At 45.8% G+C, this 19,384-nt stretch overlaps 2 protein-coding genes across 2 annotated transcripts in view; one reads left to right on the top strand and one right to left on the bottom strand.

Moving 5' to 3' along the window:
• LOC131289657 (uncharacterized) overlaps positions 1-168 on the bottom strand; it is a 38,517-nt gene extending 38,349 nt beyond the window's left edge. The window contains exon 1 of the mRNA XM_058318955.1: positions 99-168. Within this exon, the coding sequence (XP_058174938.1) occupies positions 99-168 (70 nt within the window). The remainder of the gene's footprint in view (positions 1-98) is intronic.
• A 9,312-nt stretch (positions 169-9,480) lies between these two features.
• LOC131289660 (neurexin-1) overlaps positions 9,481-19,384 on the top strand; it is a 78,109-nt gene continuing 68,205 nt past the window's right edge. Inside the window, exons 1-2 of the mRNA XM_058318957.1 lie at positions 9,481-10,386; positions 16,188-16,321. Coding sequence (XP_058174940.1) covers positions 9,481-10,386; positions 16,188-16,321 — 1,040 coding nt within the window. The remainder of the gene's footprint in view (positions 10,387-16,187; positions 16,322-19,384) is intronic.

Raw genomic sequence — 19,384 nt, forward strand, 5'->3', positions numbered from 1 at the left:
ATCGATGGTCGATTGAACCATAGCTCACCTCAGGCGGGCCATTTAATATCAAAGCAGAGCGTCATCATTTATCTGGCGAGAAACATGTTTCTTCTTACCGTGCTGCAGCTGTTGCGACGCCCTCGACGAGCCGCTGGCGTTGGCCGGCTTTGCGCAGAGTGAAAACATATTTTCCGCCTGGATGATTTTTCCGGAGGCTGCCAAAAGTCGACCAACAGTCTTCGCACGACTTTTAGGGGAAACCTTAGTGCAGGATTGTCGAAGTTGGAACGGACCACACAAAATCACGATCGCGATCGCGTAACACTAGTGACTGGTTGGTATGTCGGTGGTGAAACCAGCTGATTCGAGGTTTTGTGCTGCGACACCAGCGGTAAGCTTTGGCACAAGCTCGCTCGAATGCATTATCGAAAAGGCCGGTGGGGAAAGTGTTTGAGAAGCAAATAACACGCAAGCGTTGGTGCGCGAAAATCACGAGATATTCATCAAGCGGAAATGCACCACCACCAAGCGATAGTTCACGGTTTTCCCAGAGCCACGAGCCGATTTTCGAAGAAGGCGAACGAAGTACTCAATCCGTGTTTTCAGTATGCCGCACACAACGCAGCTGTCCTCAGCATCGATTCGCCGACCACTGTGCACACAGGATGAACCATAAATAAGTAGATAAATAACGAGCGTGGCGTGACGGCACGGATCCCCACGAGTTGGGCAGTTGTTGGTAAAGCAGGTGCCTGGCACTCCCCGTGCACCGCCGAACGGGAGGAGCCGTGGAAACCGCGCCTGTGTGTCGTGCTGTCGGCGCTGCAGGACGTGTTGTCGGTGCAGACGGTGGCAGTTCCGGGTCCTAGCGCTGCTGTTCTGTCACTGCCGGCCGAAACTGGACTGACGATGAATGGAGGCGCCCTGTGGAGTTCTGCGCTCAATTCGCTTTCGGTTCCGTTCCGGTTGATTTCCGAGCCGAACGGTTGAGGAACGAATCGAGTCTTGGGTTGGGGCAATTCGAGAGAAAGACTACCGTGTGCTCTCCGGAATGGTTTAGGGAGTGCCGGATGATTGTTATGAATGAAGATTTGGGACAAAAGAAAGAATGTTAGAGGAAAATCCAACGGTAATCGTTGGAAAAATAGGATAGTCAGAGTTTAAATTATAAACCACATGGGAATGCTTAGTTTATCACAACTCTGATGTTATTCGGATAATCGATTGAGAAATGTCTAACATTTTCTAACATGATGTTTATATAACGTAAGAGGCAGTATAACATAAAAGCATTGAAAAATAACGGCCGAAAATGGGATATTTCACCAATCAATTTGAATCGTCATAATTTAATACCGTTTGGCAACACTTATTCTCTCCAGAACTGGGTACTCTCCTCCTTCTCGCATCTGCGCAAAGGCACCCTGCAGGGAGCTATAAAACCCTTCATTCACGACAGCACGAAAAACGAGCTCCGCCTTGTTTACGGCTGCCAGTGTCAGCTGCAAGCGCGTTGCTACCAGCTTCCAAGCGCTGCTGCACTCGGAAGCTGAGATCGATGCGGGAGAAGTGCATCCTTTCACGTCGGATCTGACTCGGGCCGCGGTGCGATTCGGGCCGTGCTTCGGTGCAGGATTTTTATCAATGAAACGAGGTCATTCCCACCGTCCGTTAGGGGCAAGCTCGTCCCCGACTCGGCCCGACGCTCCTATTTAGGTCAATGGAACATAAACGGGGTACAATTAACCTGGCGGATTATGTCGTTATGTAACATGGGCACCGCAGGAAAAAATGGGATTATTTTCCTAGAACCGTTTATCGGTCAGATGTTCGAAGTGATGCCAGCGAGTTCGATACCGGGAAGTGGGTCTTAATGTAAGCTCCTGACAGTTTGAAGGGGTAAGAGCTAACTAAGAATAGCATATCAGTTCATAATGCATTAGTTACACACTCCACTCTCTCCTGAAAACCCCTGCCCTTTGGCCTTTCCGAAAATCAACAATACCTTTTATCAATTAGAAGTTCGGTCCTAACCTTCGATGGACATATCCTAAGCTAGCGTTTAAATTGTCTATGAATACAGTATGCAGGTTGAAGTTCTTGGTATGTGAATCACTAATATTCCTACCATCCAAATTATTTCTTTGTCATTTTGAACCAAACATCTTAAGTAGCAGCGTTTTCGGAGTCTTACTCCTTGATGGGGACGTTGATAGTACTAACAAAGTTATCGCAGTAAAATATCACCTTACTAACTAAAGCTGTCTTATTTAGGCCTCTAATGGTATTCAAGAATATGTTTTTTTATTAATCTGGGAACGGGTTCTCACGGGTTCAAATAAACAACATTAAAGATAATACCATGTTGTAACCAACGACATTGTTTAAATCTTAGAGCTTATGTAAGCTTCCGTATCGAAGGAAACATTTCAGTGAAAGCTATGCTACAGCTTTTACTTGTTTGCCATAAAAATATACTCTTACTCAAGCTTTCTTCCATAAGGACAAATACGTTGGATGGTGTTTACGAACGATGGATCCCCCTTCGCCGTACCGTAAGTTTATTGGCGCAAGGAAACACGTTTGACCTAGAAAATAATCAGCATCAACAACGGGACGCACTCTGCCGGAGCGTCGGTGTGCCAAAGTCGCCGTATGAAGGCACATGCACTGGGGTGCTATCGGTTGGAAACAACGAACACCCATTAGTCTCATAATGGCACGGTACGCCAGCGGCATGACGTGCTCTTTATTTGTCGCACATTGTGAGCTTTAAAGTGGAAACAAATCGAAGGTATGATAAAAGTTATGATGCCCTTCGCCGTAATGAAGCTAATTCTGATGGGAGTTTTCATAATGAGTGGATTTGTATTTCCATATCGATCAGATTTCGATGCGAGATTAGTGAGTCTGTTTGTTTGGGTATTGGTGTAGCACTAACGCTATTAGTTGCAACTGATTTCACCATCCAATTTTACGGTCAATGGTACGCTTACAATGGTATGCTCTTGAGGGCAATCATTGCTGGGTGGTTGGCGGTAAAAGTTTAAATGAAAATGGAAGAAATATTCACTGCGTTTATTCATTCTGTTTTACTTTAATGACGAGTTACGATAAAAGAAATGCGTTCTGTAATAAGTAAAAAGCATAAACTAGAAATCTAACAACCATTCATTATAATGCCATTGGCCTGTTTCTATCATTCTCTTACCTGGCAGTCACTTCACCAAGTTCTAGTCTTCTTCTACATCCGCGGAGATGTTTCTTTGATAGTTACATGCAACTGTCCATTGATCCGTCCTAAGTCAATACTGGATGTGAGATGGCTATTTTTATCCTGTGACAAGCTTGAGGGAGCATTGGGTGGTCCAACACCATATACCATCCGTGTTTGCGTTTGAACATAGGTAGGGTGGAGAAAACATGTTCCCCACCGTGCTAACATCTAAGTCGGGCTCCATTCTTTTCCCGTAACACCATTACCACATAGTTGTGCAGCGTCGGCAGATTGAGGTTAGTGATTGAGGTTGAGGTTTTTTCCTTCTTTTTCGTTCGTCAGACTCTTCGCCGTACCTTGTCTAGTCGTGTTCGAGATGGGACACTGCCATTCGTTAGATTCGGCGATCCAATTGTAAAACGTGCCCAAACAGACAGCTCCCTAAACCTGTCAGCAGCCCACTTTGCGTTACTTTCGTGAACGCGCGAAAACTTTAGCAGTCACAAGACTTTGGGAGCGATGGGAGATTCAACGACCTACATTCGAAGCGGTTCTGATTTACGTTGAACAAATCTTTGCAAATCAAACCCGCCGGGGGACAGAAAGGATATGTTGCAGGGTGTGTATGTATTGAACTTTTGGCTTCGTTGCTCGAAATAGAATGCATCTGCTATAAACGAAACTATCTGCTCGTTAATGTAAAGAACGTGCTTGAAGAATATTAATCGTTTTTATATTGTGTACATTATTGAGTTGTGACATACAATTCCAACAATCAACTGTGGAAAACTATGTACGTAGGGGTAGCAATCGAAATTAAAACTCCAAACTTCCCTCTCAAAGCGTCGGAAAGGCAAATGTTGGGTTAACTCATCGAAGCAGACATACATTTCTTAGAACAGCCTCGGCTCTTTCGGAAAAAGCTATTTAACTTTCGAAACTAATTCTTCAATTATTGGACCAACATTATATTGAGATTGAAATTGCTTTCCCCTGTTGCCACGTACAGCCCCCGGTCCGGCGCACCAGCCAGAAACGGGTTTTATGCAATACAGCTGCCGGGCTTTAAGGGTAAAACTTTTCCCTTTAAATGTACACTTATTGCATCGGTAAAGCATCTCTGTGTGTGTTGTTGTTATCCTTTCGAAATACTTTTCCCCAGGCACGGAATCGCTTTCGGATTTGTATAAACATAATTAAACCGCTCGGCCAGCGGAGTTTGCGAAAATACGATTGCCTTCGGAAAGGCAACCGAGGGGTAAAAGGGTAGTACTTCCGTGCAATTTCCCTCCCGAGGGTTGCATACCGTGGCGAAGGGCGAGCAAGGAGGAGGCTATTGAAATGGGTAGAGATTTCTATCTTCTGTAAACGAATAGATCTCTTCTTGGTCCCCTTCTGTTCGAGTGAAAAATCGTCCCATTGAATCTTCACTTCGATTCGATAGGAGGCTGGGTTTTCCACGTCCTCCTTTCCGTACCGAGCGATTGTGCGGGTTTTGCTGAAGTGCACTCTTTCGGTACGAGTTCGGTTTGGAAATAGAATTGGATGTAATGATGAAAGCGCACGGCAAGATTGTGGTGCTCCAGTGTTGTCGAAATGACGCTGTAAGATTTTGCGAAGGAACCCATTTTCATCATCGACTTCAGACATTTTCAGCGTTTACCGCTGGCACACCGAAACGATTATGGCCCTACGAAGGGATTTTTCCATACTTCTTTTTTTCTCATTTTCGAAGTTTGCGTTTTCGCCGTTTTATATACGAACGTAATGGCCTTCGGTATTACCAGTTCTAGCTCTTTTTTCCCTCATCACAGTTCGGGCCTTTTTTTCTTTTTGTCCATTTATATTGATGCGTTTCATGTCGTTTGTTTTCTTTTTTGCAGCGGAACTGCATCGAACCGCAAACGAACGAATGCAACCACAGTTGACAGAGTTTCGGATGAAGGTGTACGTGCTTACGTCTCTATAAGAGATATATTTTTTTGTGAGATACTCTACATGATGCTGTTCCCTTTGATGGTGCATGGTTTGAGTTCCGAAATTTTCCAATATAATGCACCGTGGAGGAAAGGCAAAAAACAGAGCGTGATACTATACACCGAGAGCATACGAGTGGAAGAGCTTTTACGAGCCGGATTCTCGATTCACGGGAATACAAACAGCAACAATGCAGTACGGCCGGAGTGCGCTTGCGGTCGACGGGATGCACAATTGCACACGCAAGAGCTTTTACAAATGCACTTACTGAGCTTTACACTCAGCCGTTCGAATCGATAAGAACCCGTTTACGAGCAGCAGCTGCAGTTTGGACTCCTTTCTACAGCGTCCCCGAGGGCGGGCGACGATGGCAAGGAGTTTGAAGCCAGCGAGTGAAAGCATGCTCCAGACACGTGGGTGTATTTGTATGCTCCTTTGTCAGCTGCGAGAACATTACTACAATGGCCGTGTGCGCGAGCACGGGGAACGGTCTGTCCATTTTGTTCTCAGTTGTTTTCCATCCTTCTTGTGCCAACCGTCGGTATACTCCCTTCTCTATTCGTTTGCTTAGGAAAAACGGCAGCATAACCAGCTGGGTGTCTACACATGCGCGAAATGCACTACTTCGAATTCGGAGCGCATTGATTTTGTTCTGGATCGAGTTCTCACCATCAGCGAAACATCCTTTTGAGTTCTTTCTCACGGGCTTCAGGTATGAGATGGAGTTTGTTCTAAAGTACAAGGTGATTCAAAAATGATTTAAATCATGCGAATGAAAATTTTAAATTGAACTAATTATTTATAGAAAACGTAATAGATACAATAAACTAATAACGATTATAAATACAGATTGGTGTGTTACTACTTCTCTTCTTTGACCAAAATTGGTTTGTTTTATAATGTAGCTAAAAATGGAAATATGTGAAGTTATTTGTTTTATAATATGGTTATTTCAAAAATTTCCCGATAATCATTAAGAAAGGCATTTTATTTTTTACTTTCAGTTTTATTAAACATTTGCTAGAATGAACTTGATTCAAAAACAAATAATTCATCATTTTTTGCGAAAAGATCAACAAATCTTCAAATGGTCAAAAAAATGTGGAAATTTTTTTTACCACACTGAATTAACACATTTTACTGCTATTTGAACTTGTTAAAGTTCACGGACGGTTTGCTAGGTCACGGTTCGAATTTTAGAAACTTTTCCCTACCACTCGCGCCCGAAACCGTTAACGGTAACGCACGCTGGCGAACACCCTTGACATCAGGTTCACCGCGGAAAAACCATCGGTAGCACTAGCTAGTGGCAACCACCTACACACCCAATGACATTCGGTTCGGCTATCACCCTATCGGTTGCCGTCGGTTTTGATCTATTTTGCGTTCAATAACCGCATTCAAAGCCACTTGCTCACCATCCAGCTCCCACGGTGAGACACGTAGACTTGCTCACGCCGTTGGATGCACTTTAGAGTGACATTTCCCGCGTGCCCAACCGCCTGCCAGTCGCCCCCCATCGTTCCATCGATGACGGCGAACGAAAACATTCCCCAATCATTTTTCCGAGCGAGCTTTCCCTGTTGGAAAATTTACGAACAAAAACAAACGAAACCGCACTCATGGATATGTTTGTGTTTGTGTGAGTGAGTGTCCTCTTCCTCACCCGCTCCTATCTCCCCCTTCGTTGCTCTTTCACTGTGTGGGTGAGTGGTGGAGAAAAATAGTACTAAGCTTCGGTTGAGCATCCGTCGGCGATTCGATTCATGTACTTTTGTGCTCACCGCAGTGTCGAACCGAGTGCAGTTGAGCTTTGTATCCCGATGCAGAACGACCGCGACCGGACATGTGTCGGGACGAGCTGTAGTGACTGAGTTCACCGTCCAGCGCCTGGTGTGTGGAGTGTGTGTGTGCGTGTATGGAGGATTTTTCGTGCAAAAATCCACCGAAAGCGTGTCCGGTGTGTTGATCTGGTTAGTGTGATCCGAATCGGCTCCGTTTTTGTACCAGTTCATCCGCTCTACATATCGGTGGAAAGCGGAGAAAAGCAAACACGAAAGCAAGCAATCGATTGTTTGTTTTCATAACCCCTCAAGGTGGAAATTCTCGGTGTCCCAATTCGTGTTGGTCGCAAGCAACGAATGTACAGCAAACTAGAAGTTGTGAAATAGCAGGAAAAGGATAACACACTGAATGATGCATACGAGTGAGGTGTCGGAGTTTGGAAGGAATAAAAGAAGCAGCGTATTAAAGGAGGAAACCATTTCCAAACCATTCCCCCTGAGAGCAAATGTAAAGAATTTATCTAAAACAAGAAAAGCGAGCGGCAGTGGTAGTAGTTGTGGAGTGGTGGAAAAATAACCCAAAAAAAAAGAAATCCATCGATGAACTTTTCTTTCCGTTTCACACACCACCAGTGGACACACGAGAAGCGTAACACTGTTAAGCGGAAAAACGGGATGCAAGAGTGAGAGCGCGAACTAAGAACGAAATTTTCCCAAGGACTGCTCGTGTCGGATGCGATGGAGGGGGAGATTCTTGTCTTCACTCCGGCCAGCCAGCCCGCTATCGTAGTGTGTGCGCCTGTTCGGGCGCCTGTAACCTAGTCAAGGATTTTTCGTATCGATTTCTGTGCTAGGAAAACTCCAGCTAACCGACCGCGCTCAGAACGGAAGTTGGCGTTGCTTCTTAACCGGACGGGTGACGGGTGGGGATGGAATGGAGCAAGAGAGTTGGGGTAAGAGAGAAAGGAAGTGAGAGTGAGATAGAGAAAGAAGCTGATGATGTGAAGATTTGGAGTGCGCTGGTGTGCGTGCGTAGAATAAACACATGTTGGGGGTTAATTTTAAGGGGTGGCTGTGTTGGTGCTGGTGAAATTCGTTAGTGGAAAATGCTGAACAGCAATGCTCGTTCACACGCACACTAGAACAGGTTAACAAATTCCCAAAAGCTCATCCGTTCACGCGATAGGCGAGAGGCAACTTCCTTAGCGGCCTTTAGAACCACTATGTTACTATGAAAACCCCACGCTTTTGGTGGTAGTGGTGGTGGTGGTGGTGGTGATGGTGGTAGTATTGCTCGAAGGGCTTTCATTGTGTAGCACTGCTGGTTCATCATTGAGTGTGCGAAATAATGTGAAAAGCACTTTACTACGGTTCACGCTCCAGCAGGGGACTCTTTTGTTAGTCGACGGAGTGTCGGTAGAGTGAGTGCGAGCGTTTCGGACAAAAAGGTGCCGAATTGGTGTGCTTTGCAGGTGTGGGTGTACTTGATGAAATCAGGATATTTTACGCCATCCTTTCACACCTGGCTTGCGATTTTTTCCCACGGTGCCGCCGTTTGAGCTTCCCTATTTCTAGTGAAACCAGTCATTCAAAGTTATTGAATTATGTGTGGAAAAGAGTTGAAAAGTATTTATTCTCGGTACAACTAGAGGTGGGAGCGAAAATACGATATTTTTTGTGCTAGTTCACTGCCAATGGAGGCGCATGGTGTTTTATCGTGTTGGGAACAGTTCTACCTTTAAGCACTCAGCATAAAATGTGCATAAAAACTAAAGCACCACGCTGCTATTATGTTGTGGTCGTAGGAATAGGATGTTTGATTATTATTTGTTGATCATTGTGGGAGGCAAATAAAGTTGCTACGTTAACAGGCCAGCAGCAATAAGTATTATAAATTTGCTTACATTTAGAACTTGTGTTAAACGTATATTAAAGTATACATCGAAGTGCTCTGAGTGAAAGTAAACCAACATCTTCGGTTTTTCTTTATTTTTCTCATAAAAAAAACAACATGAAAAAAAGACAGTCCAAATTAGATCGCGGCGTTAACAAAATTCTCATTCCCATGATTCGCAGTGCTAGCGGAGTGTTGAACAGTGTTCAGTGAAGATAGAAAAACTAGTGTTCAATGTTAGTCCTAGCATGGCTATCTTTATTGTGATGTTGAGTGAAATGTCGTGTTGAAAAAATGGAAATAAATAAGTAAAACGAAAGAAAACAAAACAAACGAAGCAAAGAGACAGTGTTGATGCTGAGCAAGTGATGAGGAAAACCCTAACGGAGTACGTGAGCATGGCAGAGTGGAATGCTTGTTAGGAAACACACAAAAAAGAACGCGACAAAAGCGAACCTGCGAAAGGTGCACGTGCAAGTGTGCGAAAAAAAAACGGGAGCGAACAAGAGCGGCAGGTAGTGGCTCTGTGTACGCGTGTGTGAGTGTGGGTGTGTGTGTGTGCTGTGAGAGAAATTGACCGCGAGAGAAATTGAACGCAGTAGCGTCGGAACGTAAGCGAAGCCAAGATGGCGTCGGTGCGTGAGGAACAGCGAAGCCTGCAAGTGAGTGTGACGGACCGTGAGCGGGACCGCGGCGGAGGTCCCGAGACGGGCGGCGGGGGAGATAGATGTGGGGCCATTACGGGAAGTACGGCACTACTTTCGAACGGCCCGAAAGTGATTAGAGTAGGTTCCCCGGCACGGGAAAGATGCTCGAGAAAGCTGCGCGTTCCGGGTTCGTCGAGCGACGAGAACCCTTCTTCGCCGGCGGATTGTGCTCACCCGAGCCGGCCATATCTGTGTCAAAGTCGCAGTAATTGCATTAGCAATCGCCCTAATCGCCCGAGCAGTAATAACATTCGCAACCGAGCCGCCACCGCCGCCTCCTGCGATGTAACGGAACGCGACGGCATCCCATCCCCGAGCAGCGCGGGATCCAGCGTGGACAATAAAAGCAACGATCATTGCCAGCGACCCCCGATGACTGATCCGTCGGTTCCGGACAGCTTCGGACCCGTATCGCAAATGCCATCGCCACGGAGGCCCTCGCCGTCGAGACCGTCGGCGTGGTTCAGCCCGTCGAAGCTAGCGAGCACTGCCATGGCGACGGTACGGCTGTCGAAGGTGCTGCTGCTCGGCCTACTGTTATCGCAGCTCGGGCACGGCTGTTCCGGGTTCACCCTCGACGGGTCGCAGACCAGCTTCGCCCAGTTCCGCAAGTGGTACACCGGGCTGAACGGGTCGCTCGAGCTGGAGTTCAAGACGGAGCAACCGAACGGGCTCGTCCTCTACACCGACGATGGCGGCACGTTCGACTTCTTCGAGCTGAAGCTGGTCGAGGGTGCGCTGCGGTTGCGGTACAATCTCGGCGGGGGCGCACAAATCATTACCGTCGGCCGGGACCTGCACGATGGCCACTGGCATAAAGTTCAGGTGAGTCTTGCGTGCCGACGGCGAATAGATTTACCGACAAAAAGCGTGTTTTCTGCTATTGCTTGCAAACCTTTCTACGGAAAACGAAACCAAAAACAATGAAATAGATAGATTGAGGCGAACAATCATACGAAGATAACTTCGCTTCAACGAAGATGACTAATCGTTACGATTATTTTCTTTTATTCGTTTTAATTCTTTTATGTAATTTATTGAATCGTGACTTTTTCTTTTCTATTAATATACTTGGCCATTATTTCTCCCATAAATTTTCTCATTGGATTTGTTTTTAAACGACCTACACATCTGGTAGTTTAAAAACTATTTACTTGAAGACTATCGGATTTGTTCACCTATTCGTTTATATGTAGATAAGACATTGTTCTGTTTTGCGTCATAAAACAACAATTCTAAGAACCATAGTTTATTTAATATATGGTGAAAAATACGTAGTAGGTGTTCATGTAAATAAGCTTCGGTCATGTAGATAAGACATTGTTCTGTTTTGCTTCAGTAAACTGAACTTCTAAGAATCTTGGTTTATTTAATATATGGTGAAAATTACGTAGTAGGTGTTCATGTAGATAAGACTTTGTTCTGTTTTGCTTTAGAAAGCAGCAATTCTAAGAACCTTAGTTTATTTGATATACGGTGGAAATTACGTAGAAAGTGTAATAGCCTTGTATCAGACGCATACTTGGAAAACAAACATAGCCCTTTTGTATACGTGAAGCAGCAAAAATTCTGCGGAACAACCTATTGCGCATAAAAAATAATGCAATTTATATTTTATAGCTGACTAGCAATATTTTTACTTAGAAAACACTTTCATAACAAACAAATGAAACTCCCATACATGTTTCACCGTGTTGATATTTGTTTCTACGCAAGTTCTACGAAATGTACGCAATTATTCGTTCTCAATTAGATAAATGGAATAATCCACCCACTTCCTATTCAACTTATTTGTGTACCTTCACCGGTGCCCGGAATACCACTCTTCATTATACATTTAATACAATTAAACTAATGCGGTAGAAGAAGATGATTTGTGTTTGCTACACACATCAAATACGGAAATACGGTGGAATTTCATTTTCGTTTGTTACCAAATTACATCTCGTTTGTCAACGAGACGGTGGCGTACGCAACAGGGCGGTCGGAACCCGCGGAAAACGGAACCGTTGCTCGGTGACGACGAACTTCGGTCGTCCTTTCTCGTGTTACAGCTCCGAAATATGATTGAAATTGTTTCCTTTACTTCTATTCCAGCCTATACAAATACGCGGCTCCGTTCGCCAAGAAATGGCATGTTGCCTAACGGGCAGCATCCTTCATTTAACGAGCGACAAGAGTACATTGTACCGTTGGGCCTATTCTCCCCCGGTCCCTCCTCTCCCACCTCCCCGGGCTACCCTGTTCTCCATTACATTACTCAAATATCTCCGTACACCGCGGCGGAAGTCGTTTTAAACGTTTTATGTAAATTCGGCCGATCATTGTCGGCGAGAGCGGAGCAGCTTATCGTGCGCTCCGGAGAGTGTTGCGGTGAATGATGGACGGGATTTTGATAGCTTGAATGAAGCATAATGCTCCACCGATGCTGATGGGTGGGCACGGTGGGGGGACGCGGCCAAGAACGCGCGAGGAATGAACCATTCTTTGTGCGGACGTCACGGTAACGACGGTAGCATTTTCCAGCTTCCCACGCATCCAAAAGTGAACGAATATTGTCAGAACCTGTTTGCTTGGCGCGTTTGCTTTTTTTTTTTTACATTTCAGTGCGCCAACAAAACCCACGGCCTTACGCCGGAGTCTTGCGATTTCTTTCGGTCTGGTCGGTGGGAGTTTTCGGTTGAAGTGCCGCACACGCTGTACGCGTACGGCGCGGGAATCAATTTACATTTTACATGTGCATGCTTTTAATTTCGCACTTCAATTTGAGAAGAAGTGCTGCGTGAGTGTGTGCTCCGGACGATGCGGTAAGCCCGAACACCACTGAAGTGCCCTGGAGGGAGCTCGACGAGAAGAGTGTTTGTTGCAAGCGAACACAGTTTGTTAAAAGAGGTTGCAGTTCGTTGGAAAAGGCTGGCTGAAGAATATTAGCCAAAAGAAGCATACATTTCAGCATACTGAGTAGGAAAGCATGTTTTGTTTAGCATTCAAAATAATTGTATATTCCTCGGTCATACAATTACCATACAATTTTAATGGCCGAACGTTTTAGGAAGGACCGCTTAGTTATTATGAAAATTGCACCATCTGTACATTTAATTTATTCCATAAAACTTATTTTGAAAATAAAGAATAAGGAATCGAGTAATTTATTTAAAAGCCACCCGATATGCTTCTCATATTCGTAAGCTCATTTCGAACGATTGAACATTAAATATTAAACATTAAACATTTACAAAATCGTTCAACACCGTTAGGATAAAGTAAACTTTTTCACTCATAGCACAAAGACAAATTATTTGTTGGAAAAACTTGTTGGTTTACCAAGCACCGCCTATGGCGTACCTTTTTCTTCGTCTTTTTAAAATAAGTTTGAAACGAATGCACAAACTGGAAAAATCAATACCCCTCGCAGACGCTTAAATAGCTTGTTCATTCGGTAATATTCGCTCGTTCGCCGTGAACAAGCAGAGCGATTTCGCTTGGTTTACGAAATTAAACCCTAATCCCATCGGGTTGAGCCAGCCCCAGAAGAAGAATCCATCGATACGCTGAATCGATCGGTTGGATGTTGGGTTTTCCTCTTCTTAGTTTTCCCTCCCAAACGAATGTTGTAGCCTACCGCTTCATGCATCTTGAGCATTCGATTTCGACTTTTCATCCACGGAAGGGTCCACCCTCGGTTGAGTGGTTCAGTGGCTTGTTTAGGCCCGTCACGGCTCGCCAGTTTTTGGTCATTTGGGAAGAACAAGACAATTCCGCTCGCCACTTGCGAAACCACCGAGCTTCGGCCCAAGAGGGAGAAGGGAGTTCTCATTACGTTGCTAGGGGTGGTTTTTCCCCGGAGCTCGTAAAATGTACAGCGACGGGACATCGAATTACGCTCTCGCGCGAAACGACAATGGAATTTGCCGAATGATGGCTGCCATTTCGGGCGTTTGGGCGGGAGGCGATTTTCCGTAGAAGTAATCTTAATAACGTCGTTTTGTGAGCCCTAAAACAAAGCGCCAAAGAATGTGAAAGAAATCCTCGGGGAAAACTCATGCCAGGGCCGCAAACGATAGCCGATCGTCGGATGAAAGGACACAGACAAAAATGGAACGCCATATTCAGCGTAGATCAAAGACTGGCGCGTCGTTGGATTCGACTGTTTCGACATTCATTGCGACAGGCGCCCCGGCTCCGGGTTCTTCCGGCCCATTGTTTTGCTCTCAGTGCTTCTGTCACCGGGTGCATTCATCCTGAATGGGAAATCTGACAGAAAAAAAAGGAAAACGAAAAGGATATCCGTATGTCCATCGAGATGAAAACAGCGAGATGGCCGGCTTACGCTTTCCGTTAGTTGTTTGTTTGCTTTTCGTTTTTCCTTATCGCGATGCTTCCATCAGCACCCATTTTCCCACACAGGGCGCTGAAAACTCGCAAAGTCGTGTGACAGGCGGCGTGTCCCATCATCCCGGTGACCTAAATGGTGAGAATTGGCTTTTGTCCGCTTCCGGGCCCGTCCATATTGCCGTTCGAGCGTACCCATCGCACGCTGCGTTCGCGGAGGAGAGCCAAATAATCATTCGGAGATATTTTACGACACGGAAATGAAAAGGCAGCCACGAAGACGAGCGTTCGCCGTCGGCTTTGAGCCAATTTTGTGCGCACGTAGGCGTTCGTTTTAGGTTATTTTCGGAAAGGTTTGCTACTGCTGGTTTTTAATAAAATCTCACCAAAATCGACAACCGACCGGTTTCTGTGAAAATAACCAACGAAGGTTGTGCGTGGGCTTTCGAAACAAACCCCAAGCTAGCTCGTCACTAGCATCACGGGTTTTATTAATTGGTCCATTGGCCACACGCGGTGGTACGGGCAGGGTCGAGTCTAAAAGCGGAAAGGAAAATGTTTCCCCAACAGAATCGAAAACATCCGCCTTCAGTTATAGACGGACGGGACAGTCCGACCGTCTATGCTCGATGTCTGGTGGTTCGCTTTTCCTTCCCCTTTCCAGTTGCGTCCCATGGTGGGCGGAAATGTATAAGGAATAAAGGTTAAGTCAACGCACGCCATCAGTCGACCGGAAACGGCGCGCTCGGTCGACTCTGGCTGTGTGTTTGTGTGTGCGTGTATTAGTGACGAGACCGATGGGTGCGTCGGGCGCGTCGAGGATATGATTTTCTTTTCCACTTTTCCGATCCGACCGCCCGAGGTGGTGGGGAAAGCTGGGTGCTTCGTGACCGGTCTCAGTGTGACACCTATTTTCCCTGCTCGCTCCGGAATGGGGTGCGAAAAGTGGACGTTCGCACACGAGGACTACGACACCAGGATTAATCCGGATGGAACGGAGGAGTGGTTTCGAGTCGAACCATTGTAGTCGCTTTGCTTGGACGAATCCATGGGCTAACGACGCAATGAAAGAGAACGCTCTTTTGCGGTTCCATTACGACTCGAAGGGAAGGGAACCCGTGTCTTTTAACCCATCTTAATGAAGGCTCACCTGCCCCGGTTTCAGTTGAGATTCATTAAACGAACGATTTTCCACACACTCGCCAAACCAAACCTCGCGTTTATGCAAAGCAAATAAAGCCAATCGAGACAAATTGAGTGCCAGCAGGAGGGTCGATCGGCTCGAAAGTGGTAAAATAAAAATAACGATAACCAAAAAACTAATTAAGTGCGAGTGTGTAATAACGATTGCAATCAACAGAGCCATCGAAAATAGACCCCGTGTCTTTCTCGGCTGCGTGCCGTGAGGATTTTCCGTTTTGTTTGTTGCTTCCTGCCATAATGCTTCCCTTTTGGTGGCACTTTGTATTCATCTCAGCGTTTGCCAATCGAATGCCAGTAAATACATTTGGGGCGTTGGAATTATAGCTTCCGGGCATCATTTCCGACGACTTCATTCGGTCGGCGGCGCTCGTCATCCCGCAAAATGAGCGTATCCGAGCTACGGAAAGGCGCGTTTGTCCTAACGGCTGCCGTGCATGCCACATGGAGGAACTTCTTTCTCTCTCTCTCTAGCACTCCCGTTCTCTGTCTTACATTTTCTTTCGAATTACGCTTTCGATTTTCCTCCACTACTTGGAGTTTATTACGTTACGGGGGGAATTGGCCTGTGGCTTCCATTTTAACGCAAGCCCTGGCTGGGAGATGAGGTTAGAGAACTTGATGACGATGTGGTTGAATTCAAGTTCTGGATGGTCCCTGTGAGAAAATAAGTACGTTTTATTTGAAATACCATATATTGTATAAAGATTTTATTTCTATTTATGAGATTATCAACGTTAAGGTTTTACATAATTTATGGAACTTGTTTGAGGAGAAGAAAATTTCAACAACCATTAGCATATTTCTTTTCTCTATTTACATTCATCAGTTTTTTTTCTCTCATAAATAAGCTCTCGGTTGATCCTTTCATGAAAACATTTTTTTTTCTATGGAATTGCATAATGAACATTTAATTAAAAGATAAGAAACAAGAGTCGACGTCCTTGAGCGGAAGCTTTCCATCCATTGCCATCGGGGCACTCCATCTATTTGGTTTAATTAACCACGCCACTAAATACATTCCGCAGTGGTGCCATTGCAGTAACGAACTAACATTTCTATGCATTTTCTTCCACCCTCCTCCCCCATGGCAGGTGCTGCGCAACGACGAACATACAACCCTCACCGTGGACGGAGTGTCGCAGAGCCGGAGCTCGCGAGGGAAGGAGTTTCTGTTCGGAAAGTTCGCCACCAACTCGGACGTGTTCGTTGGTGGCATGCCGAATTGGTAAGTTACGCCGTGCTCGATGCTTTTACTGAAGATTTCTTGAGTAGTTAGGGGTACAACTTTGTGTTCAGCGTAGTTTCTGTGGACCAGCGAAGCTTCGTCCGGACCGACATTGTGGTGGTGGTGCAAAAATTCGTATAATTCCCGTTCCCACGATTGCTGAAAGAGGGAAGCAACGGAAATGTTTTTGTTTTGGCACGCGAAACAGCAACTGCACGGCAGCAAGTACAACATCTTTATGGTGCAAAGTTGCTACCTTTCCTCCGGACGGCGGCATGTTTCGATCCGGCGCGTCCGGGAAAACGCTGCTTCGCATTCACCTCCTACGAACCCCTAATCGACCCCGTGGATGAAGTGCCTTTTGACCACTTCGCTTGCGATCCCGGAACAGATACTGCCAGCGAGGGTGGCGGCCTCCGCTACCTCTCATTACTTTTGCCACGAGCTCCAGCCGCTATGGCTGGGAAAACCTTTGGAAGGAAAACTTTTTCCATTTAGTAACGCACCGACTTTTCTGCACCTTTCGCTCCGGGTACACGGGTTCACACTACAGCCCGAGAATGCGCGTGCTCGGCGAGGTGAAGTAGCTTCTACGCTGTGCGCCCGAGGGAAAAGGCGCCACGGTTGGGAGTAAGATGTTTACCAAAATTAAAACACTTTCCACAGAGAGAAAAAAAACTAAAAATAGGAAACAAAAATAACATACAAATGAGAATGTGGAAAACCACAACGCTCCAAGCAAATGTGAAAACTACGAAAATGCAAGCGTGTGGCTGCACTTCATGCATGGGATGCAAGGGAAGAGTAGAAAAGCACACTCGGAAACTCGTTGCAAATGGAAATGGTCGGCAGAGGTCGCAAGATTGTTGCTGCAGTGGATATTTGCATCCGTTCACATATCATTTTTAATTAGTGGAGCGGTACTGGGTGCAGTTGGAATCCGGGTGTCCGGAAAGTTTCCACAACACCACCACCACCAGCCAGAAGTAGGTCAGGCGAACAGAAAATGTAGCTGGGTACTTTGAAGCGCACTGCAAATGCATCAATGTATGAATGAGGTATACGCTGCTTGGGCGAGAGATTTTTGTTCATCAACGTCGAGCGTATGCCAAACATTTTCTTTTAGTATTGTCTTTGTGGCCAGTTAACAGTCCGTGACCACTTTTGAGCATAGATTGGTTGAACAGGTTTTACAGATTTAATAGAGCAATATTTTCGTTTCATAAGCGTCCTAATTTAAAATAATTAATCTTAAATTGGGAAATCAGTACTGAAGTGTAAGCCAAAGGTTGGTTTTTAAATAACGTTAATTTATTTAGTAAAGAATAAGCGAGACCATCAAGAACGATTTGATTACATCAAGCAAATAAAATAAAAATGCCTCTGCCTCTGATGCAAAGCATGGCCAACTTGTTCTAAATTGTTGCTCTGCCCTGATCCCAGGCCCATGTGGGAAAAGTTTCTTTCTCCCCGTGATGACACCCGTCTCGTACTCGGTGTACTAATGGATAAATGGTGAACATCGGCACTCGGGGACGAGGGCTCGACCCGGGTGAAGGCGGGCGAGATTGAATGTCGTGTTTCCACGCGATGGGTTTGGCACGAAATCGAAACAAATGAACATGAGGCAACTGGACCGGCGTTATTATGTGTATGGGTGATGGTTGTTTTTTATGGTCTGGTGTTGCTCGGGATAAATATTTGACGATAAATCAAGCAAAAGGGCTACACATACAGCCTTCGGTCGGAGCCGTGTGGAAATTTATGAAAAATGTGGATCGATTCTGCGCTTTATTTCCCAAAGATTGAGGCCATTTGTAATACAACTATGACACGAAGAGTATGCAAGATTTTTTCTTTGGAATCCTTTCCGTTCTTAAACAGATTTCATTATGAACACCTTGCAGGTCTTCAACGCTACGTTCTAATTCTAACAGGACGCTCGCGGCAATAAAAAGTTCTCGGGACTACAATGAAATTTTCCCACACAAAGCCCACGTGGGCAAAATCCCTTCTCCTTCGCCCGGCTAATGAGTCGGTGGCCACGCTGGGAAAAGCGATCAATGAGGTGGAATCAATCGAGTTTGCTTTCCCACGGCTCCGTCCCATCTCGTCCGCACGTCATTAACACCATACGAATCGTGCTGCACGTTTCGTCGCAAAAGGATGTAATCAATGAAGCTGATCGAATGACGACCGAACGCCATTGTCCGGCAGGGGGGGGGGGGGGGGGGGGGGGGGAGGAGAAGTCAAGCGCTGGTCTGGTTCACCGTTGCGTGTTCGATGTTCGGAGCTCATACTTACCCAATTAATCCCGTCCGCGGGAAAAATGTGGACGACCGAGAATCGATGTGTATTAGGAATTCGAACCGATTCAAACCGGGCGAAAAGTCCGTGAAGAACGCTTCTTAATTAGTCTATCGTATGAGTGTGTGAGTATTTGTGAGTTTGTGTGCAGTACAGCCAGCTTAAAGCACAGAGTTCGATGGTGTATGAGCGATGGTTTGTACCTTAACCAAAACGTGGAAAAACGGGTTATGAGTCCCGGGCTGCTAACGGGCTAACCTTCTCCTGCGCCATTAGCCAACGGGTAAGCGGATTATCGAGAGCACCCACCCCCACCTACCCGGACTGGGCTGGCAAAGGACGAGCGCAGTGTAATGACCTTCACCGGAGCTGAATACTCAATGAAGCATTTGGTGGCGTGCAGAGCTCCGAGTGGGCTCCCTCTAGGGGCACGAAATACGATACACGAGCAATGATTCCATGTCGACCTCGACCTAGACGCCAGCCGACGGTACGTGAAGGACGACTCCGTGAAGGACCATCGTGAGCCCGACGTCGTCTAATGTCGCTCGAAACTGCACAACGAGTATTAACTATTAACTGAAACCGGAGAGAGAGGGTGAAAAAAGCGACCAGAAACCCAACGACTTCGGACAAAGAAAGGTGCATTCATCCTTGGCCTAGAAGTACACTGAGTTGCTTTATTTGAGGGTCATTTTAAGGATGCTTTTGTGTGTTTTGGAATCTCGCTTCAATATACGTTTTCCGTTTTGCTTT

Source organism: Anopheles ziemanni, chromosome 3 (genome assembly GCF_943734765.1).
Source record: "Anopheles ziemanni chromosome 3, idAnoZiCoDA_A2_x.2, whole genome shotgun sequence".
In the NCBI taxonomy this organism is placed as follows: domain Eukaryota; kingdom Metazoa; phylum Arthropoda; class Insecta; order Diptera; family Culicidae; genus Anopheles; species Anopheles ziemanni.